Consider the following 11,681-nt stretch of genomic DNA (forward strand, 5'->3'; position numbering starts at 1 on the left):
ACAAGCGGGCGGGGGTTCTATTTGGGTCCCAGGCGAGGCTCCACTACAGGATTATTCACGTCTTACCCGCCAGTCCCTGTCCCGTCCCTCGCTGCAAACCACAGCCTGGCACGTCTGCGGCTATCGCCATCCTTCCCGTGTGTGGCCTGCTGTGGTGATGAGCCATGCTCCGGAGAATGTAAACAGCGGTCAGGCTCAGTCGGCTCTCTCCAGACACCACCCTGCTGCTGGGAACGGGCTTCCCTCTGACCCACTGGGAGAGTGCCCCTGCGGGGGCACCAAACGGCTTCCTACTACCCCCACTCATGCAGGGAAGAATCCCCGCTGCCACAGCGGGGAGCCTGCCCCACAGCATCCAAAGGACAAGCCTGCTGCTTGGCTCTGCCCCCTGGCCACCCCCTATCCCCCTGGCTCTGAACAACCTAGCCCTGAAGCTCCTAGCCCTCCAGCTTCCCCCATCTCTGCCCCGGATTTTCACCCCTGCTCCAGGATCTGAAACTTTGGGCACAGGAAGTCTGTCTCCAAACATGCCCCCTGCCCTGGCTCAGAGGCCGGGGTGCTGTGCCAGGCCAGGGTTCTGACGAGTCCCTTAGAAAGAAGCCCCATTTCCTCATCCAGTTTATTCGGGCCCACACATCCCCCCAGCAGGAGGACACCCCCCATTTGCACCCCCCGGGAAACGGGGGCGTCCCCAGTGGACACCTAGGGCCAGATCCTCAAAGGCTTGTGGGCGCCCAAGTCCCGCTGGGAGGACGTGATGCCCAGCCCGGGGCTGCAGTGGTGTATCACAGCCCCCCTGCTTCAGAGGGTGCCCTGCTCAGATTAGGTTCCCAGCCTGCAACGCTCCCTCTTGACCCAAGGAGCCTCCTACCCAGGAGAGGCTGAACCCTGCACTACATGGGGCTGTCCTGAGGGACTCCCCGGGCTACATCCATGCCCAATGCAGCCAGCCCTGCCCCAACCTCGCCCTGCGAACAAGTGTGATCCCACATGTCCGGCTGTCCCTCCTCGCCCATTTCTGCAGCTAGGGCAGCGAAGGGGTCTGGCTCTTCCTCCAGGGTAAGCCCTGCAGCTTCCCTGGCCCTTGGGCTCGACCTGTGGGCCTGCGGCATCCCTGCTTCCCACCGCGAGCCCCCACCGAGGCAGACCCTGCTGGACACTCTGCAGGGATTCATGCGCCTGACCCAGCATTTGCAGCGACGCTCGCACAGCGTGGTCAAAAGAGTCGGGTTCATTCGTTAACTGGAGCACAGCTGAGGAAGTCCTTAGGGGAGCCCAGAGAACTGAAGGTCACAGCACAGGCCATTCTGGTCAGCCCGGAGCCCAGCCAAGCTGTAGTGAACCCCTTTGTTCAAGCTCTGTCCGTCTCTCCCTTTGACCTCCTTCCCGGTGAGAGCCCCAACTCCGGCCTTTGTTCTCCAGCTGGGGAATGTTGCCCTGCTGAGAGGTGAGGAGATCCCAAATCCCTCTGGGTCCTTGGCTGCTCCCTGTCAATGTCTGGGCCACCGGTTTTGCTATTGTCTTTTCAAATGCTCCAGTGAAGTGGAGGGCAAGGCCCAGACAGCTGGGTGACACCCACACCTATATATCTCCTGCCCTGCCCTGAGAGCAAACAGTCCCTTTCCACCCACTGGGTACCAATGCATCATATAGGGGAAACTGAGGCACAAATAGGCCTCATCGAAGTATGACAAGATAGTCCCATTTTGTCATGGGCTGCAGCTCCTGCTACATGGCTGGAGCCTCTTGGGGGGAATGCAGTATGCAGGCTGAGGCCCAGAAAAGAACCTGCTGCCTACCTGGACTGCCCCCTGTGATCCCATGAGATCAGAGAGCCCCTTTGCCCAGCCCCATACGAGTTTCAAGCCCTAAAATCCATGGCAAAGGGAATCCCACTGGGGCGAACTTGGCCCCATGACCTAGTTCCCCCCCCACAAGGAGTGAAAGGTGGGGTGGGGCCAAGGCCAAGGAGAGAGGTGAGGGGGCTGACAGCAACAGCCAACCCATGGGATCAAGTCAGTAAATATTAACCAGATGTTGTGCAACTGTTAAAAACAAGCGTGTGTCTGATCCAACCGGCGATTAGCAGCCACGAAGCAGTGGGAGGATGAGCTTATTTTAAACCCAAAATGTTTGTTCCCCTCTCCCTGCCATGCTCATCTGCAGCCCACCAGCTGCGCAGCGACCTTTGTCCCCCTCTCGAGGGGGGCTCCAGGGAATAGGGAAAACGCTACATAAAATACCCCTCCTCCGAACGCTGCGCGGGGGGATTCGTTAGTCGGCGTCCCGATGGCGAGCATTCGAGCCGTGCTCAGCCCTTCCCAAGCTTATTCTCATTCGCTAGGGGCATTACGGTAGGGCCTGGAAGTCCCTTTGCTCTGGGGACGAGAGACAGGCCCTGTCCCAAAGAGCTAAACAGACAAAAGGGTGGGAGCGGAGTAACTTATCCGTGATCCCCCAGTAGCAGAGCCAGGCCTGGAGCCCTGAGTCCCAGGTGCTGGTCTACTAGACCAGGCTGCAATGTCTTCAGCCTCCTTCTCAGAGCTGCTGCACCTCCATCATCATCCTGCACCCAGCCTGCTGCAGGCTGCACGCTGAGGTGGGATCTCTCCTTGGGATAAGTGAGACTCAAGGCAGCAGTGGTGCAATCACTTCCCTTTGGCGGGGGCCTGGTGTGTGAGCAGCACAGGGGTGCAGGGGGCTTTGGGAAGACCAGGAATGGGAGAGCGGCACATACCACATCAGAGCCCTGAGATCCAGGGTGAGTGGCCCCATGTTGCCCCTGTGCAGTCAATATGGAAAAGGGTATTTATAAAGCCGGGGAACTGGGACAATGGTCCAGACAACACAATGATACCCCCTTACAGGCAGCCAGGGGAAATACCCACTCCACACACTGCGGCTTCGTGCCCATAGTACTAGAGTCGCGAGGACCCGCTGACCTAGAAACCTGAAATATTTACTAGTGTTGTGAGCGAGGCTGGAACCGGGGGAATCCCAGCCGAAAGCGGGATCATATGACAGACAAGCCAGGAAGCAGTGGGGAGGAATCCTACCAGCATGGCGAGCGGCCCGCAGACAGCGAGCCAGAATTCAGCTGGTGTTTGTCTAGATGTTCTTGGAATAACTTGCTAGCTGTCCCTGAAGGGCGGGGGGTTAAACATGTGCCAGCTACCTTGCTCCAGCTGGCCACAGGAGGGTAGACAGCTACTGAGGAGGAGACACTCAAACTATGAGTGAGGTGTTAATTGGTCTAACTGAAGCACCTGTAACTCTCTGTAACACCCCCCCCCCACACACACACACACACCTCCAAACAGCTGGAGCCTTCAAAACAGTGCCAGCTAGGACTTTGTAATTCCTCACCCAGGAGATGGTCTGGACTCTCCCTGTACCCCTAGGGCATCTAGTCAGCCCCTGCCTGGCTACAGCACCTTTCAGCTTGAGGGCTCAGAGCTCTTCATGGACATGAAGCCTCATAACTCCCCAGGAAGGTAGGTTGTGGTTAGTGGCATCATCTCCAGCTACAGAAAGTGAAGTGCAGAGAGGAAGTGACTTGCTCCACATCACCCCATGTATTTGGGGAAGAGCTGGAACAGAAACTAGGATACTTGTCTCTTTCTCTTGCTTTAACCACTGGGCTATGCAACCCTCCAGAGAGGAGGAGACCAGAACCTGAGTCGTCCATCTCAGACCCCTAACCCAGGAGTTCTCAACCTTTTTCTTTCTGAGCACTCTCCCCCTCCCCCCCCCATAAAGACTCCATGGCCTAGCTGTGCCATAATAACTGGTTTTCTGCATAGGGCCCCCCACAAAGTTACATTGCTCAGGCTTCAGCCCTGGGTGGGGGGACTCAGGGCCCTGGGCTTGAGCCCCATGCAGTGGGGTTTTGGCTTTCTGCCCTGGGCCCCAGCAAGTCTAATGCTGGCCCTGCTTGACAGACCTCCTGAAACCTGCTTAGCCCCCCCCCCCCATGGGGCCCTGGACCCTGGTTGAGAACTACTGCCCTAACCTATGCGCTCTATTTTTTCCCCTATCTATATATTTGGGGGAGGGGGAGGCAGACGTGGCCTGATACATCAGAAAGGAAACCGAGCAGATTGGAATATCTGTCCAAATTCCCCACTGGTTGTATTCTGTGCAGTTCCACCACAGTCCAGGAGGGTGTGAAGAGCTGAGATTTGACCCAGACATTCTTAAAGGGAAAGGGCTGCAGCCGCTCCTGTGTAAGCCAATCCCAGGAGCACAAAATATCCCCCAAACTAAGGATTTAAAATATCCCGGCCAACTTCCTGAAGGAGGGAGGGTTAAGGGCTGGACAGCCAATGCCAGCAGTTGGGACTGGCCGACAGGGGAGGGAGCGTTCAAAATGGCCCTGTTCTGTTCATTCCCTCTGCAGCACCTGGCACTGGGCACTGTCGGGGGCAGGATACTGGCCCATCGCTCTGACCCCGCTGGCTCATGGGAGGCATGCTTCTAGGAGTGCTGTATCCTGGTGTATCTTCTCTCCCCTGGCACTAGAGGTGGAACGTGACTCTCCGGGGGGCTCGGTTCGATCTGGGAGGGTTTTAAAAATCAGGGGAAGGAGATGTTCCATTCAAGCATGGAGGGGGGCAGGGAAGGGTATTCCAAGTGCTTGGAGATCCTGTCATGGAAGCTGCAGGCGTGGGGCTGGCTGCTCCTAGATCTCAGGGAGGCCAGGAGCTGGAGGGGGGTGACACAGGCTGGCCTGGCTAAAACCTCCCGCCTGGCACTGGAAGGGGCAAAAGCCCAACCCAGCTCCAGCCCTAGGGCAGCTGATTCCATCGTTGTTCTCTCGGGGGATCTTGCCCCCCGGGTGCTCCCTGAAGGGGTTGCCCCCCCCCGGACCCCCCCGACCCCATGCTGCGACGGGCGGTTCAGGCCATTTGTAGAACGATAGTAAAAGTTTCTATTAATACCCGGTCCCGCTCGCCAGCAGCAGCAGCGGCAGCCCCAGGCCCGGGCGCTGAGAAAGGGATTCCCTCTGACGTCCTCTGCTAGGATACCAAACAAACATAGCAAAGACAAGCCCATATATGGCTAAGTGCGTCACAGGAACCCCAGCGGGGCGGGGCTAGGGATCCCCTCCCCTTTGGCCCCTCAAATCGCCCCTTTCTCCGGGGGGCAGCGGGGCGCCCGGCTCAGAGGGACCCCAGGCAGGCCAGGGGAAGGGATAGGCTGAGTTTGGGGCCCCGGGGTGGCCCCTGTGCCTGGTTTTGGGGGCGTGGGGAGGACTCTTCCTGGTTACGTCAGGAAGGGTCGGCCCCCTCTTGTATAAATAAGGAGAGGCTCCGAGTGTGGTTCATTCATAAGTTGCGAGGGGAGCCGGAGCTGGAGCTTCTCTGCTTAGCGGGGAGACGGTGCCACCTGCCCGGGACAGGGCTCCAGGGGACCCCAGCGACCCCCCCACACCCCCGCTTTGTGGGGCTCGGGCCTGCGAAGACGCCGCATCGCCTCTGGATTGTGCTACCTTGGGGGGGGGGGGGGGCTGCTGCTGTTGGATTATTTCGGGGTGTCGGTGTTTGAAGTTACCCCACTAGCTGCGAAGGGGCTTTGGACCCCCCCTTCCCCGCGGATGCGGCTTTGAGGGGAGAAGACGCGTGGAGCAGGAGTCTCGGAAGCCGGGAGTCTCCCCGCCCTCCCCAGCGCAGCTTCCACCGCCGGAGCCCAGCGGCAGGGAGCTGGAGGGGGGCTGCTGAGCCGCGGCCCGCGGAGCTCGTGTCCCCGCGCACCCCGGGGGCGATGCCGCTTTGCCGGTGAAGGAGGAAGAGGGGGAACCGCCGGGCCCCGCTGCCCTGCCGGCGCGGAGCGGCTCGCACCCAGCGCCTGCCGGACTCCGCCGCTCGCAAACGGGACTTTGCAGCCACTTCGCTTCTAGTCTAACCGGCTCCCCCTGCCCCGGGGTCGCAGCCTCCCCTGCTCCAGCCTTGGCTTCCAGGCGCCCCCAGCGTGGCCACAGGCTTCCCCCTGTGCCCAGGGAGATGTATCAGGGCTTCCCCGGAGACTACGACTCCACCTCCCGGTGCAGCTCGTCCCCTTCGGCCGAGTCCCAGTACCTGTCCTCGGTGGATTCTTTCGGGAGCCCCACGGGCGCCGCCGCCTCGCAGGTAAGGGAGCGGGGGTGCCTGGGGGGAAGCTCCTTGGGGAGGCTGCTGGGGAGAGGTGTTGTGGGGTGACTGCCACGGTGCCCGGAGACACAGAACACAGCGATGGGGGGGGGGGAGGTACCCGGGAGGTCCGGGTTAGCGATGGTGCTGGTATGGGGGGGGGGCGATAGGGCCCAGGGACGTAGGGGGTATGGTAGCCGGGGTGCCCAGGGGTGCGTGGGGAGGGGGGGGCGATGGTGCCCAGGGATGTAGGGGACATGGTACCCAGGGTGTCCAGGGATTCAGGGGGCGATGATACTTGTGGGGGGGGGGGAGAGAAGCGATGGTACCCAGGGGGCATGGTACCCAGGGATGCGGGGGGCGATGATACTGAGGGGGTATGTGCGTGGAGAAGCCATGGTACCAGAGGGACCCAGGGATGCGGGGGGCATAGTACTCGGGGGACCTAGGGATGCGGGGGGCATGGTACTCGGGGAGCCCAGGGATGCCGGGAGCGATGGTACCGGGGGGGCGATGATACTTTGGGGGGGGAGGGTGGAGAAGCCATGGTACTCGGGGGACCCAGGGATGTGGGGGGCATGGTACTCGGGGAGCCCAGGGATGCCGGGAGCGATGGTACCGGGGGGGCGATGATACTTTGGGGGGGGGGAGGGTGGAGAAGCCATGGTACTCGGGGGACCTAGGGATGTGGGGGGCATGGTACTCGGGGAGCCCAGGGATGCCGGGAGCGATGGTACCGGGGGGGCGATGATACTTGGGAGGGGGGTGGGGAAGCTATGGGACCCGGGATGCCCAGGGACCCGGGGTACCTGTCCTGGGGAAGCCCTGTCCTCTTTCCAGTCCGCATTCCGAACTCCCCCGCGTTACGCGCTGGCCCGGGGGGAGGGTGGAACGTGGGGAGAGGGGGGCGGGGTTGTGCGTAACGTGTGACGCGCTGGAACCCTCCGCGCTGACGTGAGGCACGCATGGCGCTTTCCTCCGCCCCCTCTGGCGCGCGGGTTATTTTGGAACGCGGGGGCCGCCCCCGTTGCTAAGGGGCGGGTGGGGGAGCCGAGCCCGCTGATTGGCCTGGCAGGCCACGCCTCCTTGTCAGAGTGTGGCGGGGGGGGAGGCGTGCGGGGAATGGAAGCGGAGCAGGAGCTGCCCCCTGTACAGCCCATAATAATCCCCACAGCCAAACCCGGGGAGGCGGGGGGGCTTGGACCCCAGTGTGCCCCCCCGTGTGTGTGTGTGGGGGGGGCAGGTTCCCCCCCGGCTGGTGATACATCTGGGGGAGCTGCTGGCTTCCCCCCCCTTGTTTGATGCGGGGGGGTGTCCGGTGGTGCCCCCAAGCTGTGGTGACCAGAATGCCTGGCAAGCAATGGAGACCCCCCCCCCGCCCCCCCAGTCCTTTGGGGTTGTGGGCGCAAGGGGCTCTCTGCCCCTGCCCTGGTGTCAGTGACCCCACCGGGCATGAATCAGAATCTCAGGGTTGGAAGGGACCTCAGGAGATCATCTAGTCCAACCCCCTGCTCAAAGCAGGACCAATCCCCAGACAGATTTTTACCCCCGTTCCCTAAATGGCCCCCTCAAGGATTGAACTCACAACCCTGGGTTTAGCAGGACAATGCTCAAACCACTGAGCTATCCCTCCCCCCAGAGCCAGCAGCTGGGACAGCCCCTTTCCCGAAGGATGGGGCGGGGGTCACCCACCTGGTCAGCAAACCTGGGGCACCAGGAAGCCCCAGGGATGGGGTCAAGGGCAGGGGGGGCAGCTGGTAATGTCATGCCCCTGTCAGAAGGGAGCTGGCTGGAAAACTTGCAGCCTGAGGGGGGTGGGCATGTCTCTAAGCATTCCCCATTCCCGTCCCACTAACCCCTCACCCACCGCGTGGATCGCTGGGTTATTGCGAGGGCTCGGCTTGGGGAGGGAATCCCACCGGCAGATCCCAAAGATAGGCCCAGCAGAGACAGGAGTGTTAGTTTTAGGCTTGTGCCGACCCTGGTGCTCTGAGGCCTGAAAAAAAAAAAAAGTCTGGAACTGCAAAGAAAGGTCTCTTCTGCCCCCAAAAAAGAGCAGCCCCCGCTGCTTCCTCGAAGCTGTGTGTGAGACGCGCACAAAGCCCCTCTTCGGAGCCAAGGGAGGGGAGCTCAGGAGCCGAAATAGAGTCGGCTCTGCCGGAGCCTGGCCTGCCTTCTCTGCAGAGCCGTTTGTAGCTGGGCCCTTTGGCCTGGGGTGCCCTGGGGTCTGGTAACCTACAATAAACTAATTCAGGAGCCAGGGCGACTTGCGTAGGACAGGGGCCCTCTCCTAGTGGCTGGGGCAGGGAGCCGTTTGGTACCTGAGCACCTCATCCAAGGTGCCAGCAGGGAATGGGTCTGGTGGGTCTCAGCCCAGTTCCTTCTGCCCAGGTGCCCACATTAAACTGTCCCCCACTGTTGCTAACTGTCCCCTCCCCCATTGGCTCTCCTGGATGGGATGGGTCCCAGTGACTGAATTCGGCACACCCCGGGTGCAGGGCAGGGCAGGGGGATGTCAATGCAGTGCTTGGGCAATGCCTACAAGTCTCCGGGGCTGGCGATTCAACTGTCACCAGCAGCCACCATGAGGGCAGAGGAACGTGAAACCTGCTGCATGGCTTTGGTCTCCGTGTCAGGCCTGACCGTGTGTCTCGTGGCTGGCAGACGGGCCTGTAGGTGGGCTAGGGGTGCACCCGCCCCCTGCCTCGCGTGTTGCTCTCCCTGATGGGTCATGGCAAGGGGGTCTCTGGATTACTGGGGGGGGGACTCTAACACCCCGTCTCTGGGACTCTGGCGGTAGTGGGCACTGGTTGCCACAGGCTGGGACTGGGGGAGACGTGTTCACTCCATTCTCTTGCCCAGCCCCTGACCGCCTTCTGTGTCCTTGTGTTTCAGGAGTGCAGTGGCCTCGGGGAGATGCCCGGCTCCTTCGTGCCCACAGTCACTGCCATAACGACTAGCCAGGACCTGCAGTGGTTGGTGCAGCCCACTCTGATCTCTTCCATGGCCCAGTCGCAGCCTCAGGGGCCAACAGATGTCTCACCAGCAGCCACCACCTGCAGTGGACCCCTATGACCTGCCCGGGACCAGCTATTCCACCCCGGGGATGGGCGCCTACAGCGCCGGCCCCTCAACAACCGGAGCAGCCGCCCCATCGCCCAGCTCCGCTCGGGCTCGGCCCCGGAGGACACGGGAGGAAACGGTGAGCTGGGCGGACTTGGGGGACATTCTTCTTCTGTCGAACTTCCTCTGGGGCATCAGCAATGAGGTTACTAACTCCATCACTTAACCCCCTCACCACGCCCCCTGCCCGTAGGTGGGGAACCTGGCATCGGAGAGCCTGGCTAGTGGGAACCGCACCCAGCCATGTAGGGCACCCACGCCACCAGCTCGGCTCCTCGGCCTGCCTGGCAGGGCTGAGTGGGCATGGGGGGGGTGCTGCCAGTCCTAAGGTGAGATGCCTGGGGGCTGCACTGGGCAGAGTGATGTGGCTGGAAGTCTGGCTCAGCTGCGCCCCCAAAGTGGGGGGGAGCCATAGGACTCCTTCCCCAGCTGGCAAAACCCAGTGATTCCTGCTGCAGGGCCTTAGCAAATCGGGTATGGATACAGAGTGTACAGTCCCCTGGGAAAGAGAGCTGGTCTCCCCCAGCGGCTGTGTAGTAGCTGAGAGCTTGGTGCAGTTCCTAGCCAGACGGGTATCCCCATGGTGGGTGGGGAAGGGAGGGAGATCAGGATAGAGGCCACAGACTGCACTGGTGCGTAGGCAGAGCTCCCCATAACATGGGGCTGAGGGAGGGCCCTGAACACGGAGGGGTGGGGCTGGGCTACCTGGCCTTGCTGCATGAGAGGGTAGGTGGGGAGGGCCCTGGGCCAGAGCCCCTGGCTGACCAGCCCCCTTGGTTCTTGCAGCTGACGCCGGAGGAAGAGGAGAAGCGACGCGTCCGCAGGGAGAGGAACAAGCTGGCAGCGGCCAAGTGCCGGAACCGGCGCCGGGAGCTGACGGACCGACTCCAGGCGGTGAGTGCTCACGTGGCCCCTTCCCGTGGCTCTGCCACCGCCGCACACAGCACAGGTGCAGGGTGGGGCTAGCGGTGAGCTCCCTCCCTGCCCGTGCCCAGAACAGCAGTGGTGGCTCCCTGTTCTGGTGCCGCAGCTGTCTGGGGACCAGCATGGCAGCTTGGGGCGAGCGCCTGGGCAGGGTGTTTCTGGGGAAGGTGGCCCTCCCAAGGCCCTTTGCTGGGGGTGGAGACAGTCTGGTGGGGGCGGGGCACAGTCTAGGCCTGCCACCTCCGAGGTACAAAAAGCTTGTGCACCTGGTGCGTCTCTCGTTTGCCGGCCCCAGGGAGGGGAGCTGTGCCAGGGACGGGGGTAATAGTGTGGCGGGGGGGGCGGAAGGAGGGTTCCTGAGACTGGAATTGACGCTTCGCTGGGTCTACAGCGCTCTGCGGCCCGGGCGTTGGCCGCGAGGGGGTGGCTTGGGGCATCGGGGCGCTGACAACGGGGACGGGGCTGTGTGTGTGGACCAGACTCCCAGGCTGGCATAGCTTGGGGCCCGTAGCCCTGTTCTTGCTGACCCTGGCTTCCCTCCCCTCCAGGAGACAGACCAGCTGGAGGAAGAGAAGGCAGGGCTGGAGTCCGAGATCGCGGAGCTGCAGAAGGAGAAAGAGCGCCTGGAATTTGTCCTCGTAGCTCACAAACCCGGCTGCAAACTCCCTTACGAGGACATGCCCGAGCTGGGCGGCCAGCCCGGCCCGTCGGCGGAGGTGAGCTCTCTGGGGGTGCCCGTTAAGGACGACCCGTTCGGGCCAGCCGCCTACCCGTCTGTGCCCCTCCACTACCAGCAGAGCCTCGGCGTGCCGGCGCCGGGCGCGGCGGGGCCCAGCGGAGGTAGCGTTTTCTAGTTCTTACTTTACACATGGTGAGCCGCTGAGCGACCCGTACCCTGTTAACCCTTCATATACATCTTCGTTTGTGTTCACCTACCCAGAGGGAACAACCTGCGGAGCCACTCACCAGCGGAACAGCAGCAGCGACCAGTCCTCGGACTCCTTGAATTCTCCCTCGCTACTCGCTTTGTGAAACCTAAACCAAACAAAGCCAATCAAACCCGCACATGCCAACCGGGTGTGCGTGTGTGGGGGCGGGGGACACGCTGCACACTGGCAGCCCGCAGCCGTGTGTGCCGTTAGTTAACTGAGGGGACCCCTCCCCACCCCCTCCCTTGCTGACACTTTTGGGGACTTTGTTTTAATCTGGCCGGAGGAGCAGGAAGCGTTGGCACCGCCGCTATGAGCCGGGATGGACGGTGGAGCTGGGCCCGGCTCGCGGGGGGCTGAGCCTCGGCTGTCTGGGGGCTAAGCTGGCGGGGCTGGGGGCAGCGGATTGTGCGGCGTCCCCTCCCCCACTACCTTCTGTGAGCAGCTGACCAAGGTTTGGGACCTTGTGGGGAGCGGGCTGGGGTTGGTTCCCCCCCTCTCCCATGGGGCCGCTCTGGCCTGTCGCCCTGCATTGACTCACTCCCATTACGCCCCCGCCCCCCCACGTCTTGTGGGT

General features: G+C 62.2%; 1 protein-coding gene across 1 annotated transcript; it reads left to right on the forward strand.

Moving 5' to 3' along the window:
* The first annotated feature begins 3,315 nt into the window (after positions 1-3,315).
* FOSB (FosB proto-oncogene, AP-1 transcription factor subunit) lies at positions 3,316-11,165 on the forward strand. Its single transcript, XM_005313510.5, is given in 6 exon segments — positions 3,316-3,494; positions 4,400-6,128; positions 9,024-9,146; positions 9,148-9,330; positions 10,038-10,145; positions 10,724-11,165. Coding segments are annotated over 5 exon segments (846 nt in total). The 5' UTR covers positions 3,316-3,494; positions 4,400-6,002; the 3' UTR covers positions 11,030-11,165.
* The last annotated feature ends 516 nt before the right edge of the window (positions 11,166-11,681 follow it).

The sequence above is a fragment of the Chrysemys picta genome, chromosome 17, assembly GCF_011386835.1.
Source record: "Chrysemys picta bellii isolate R12L10 chromosome 17, ASM1138683v2, whole genome shotgun sequence".
NCBI lineage: Eukaryota > Metazoa > Chordata > Testudines > Emydidae > Chrysemys > Chrysemys picta.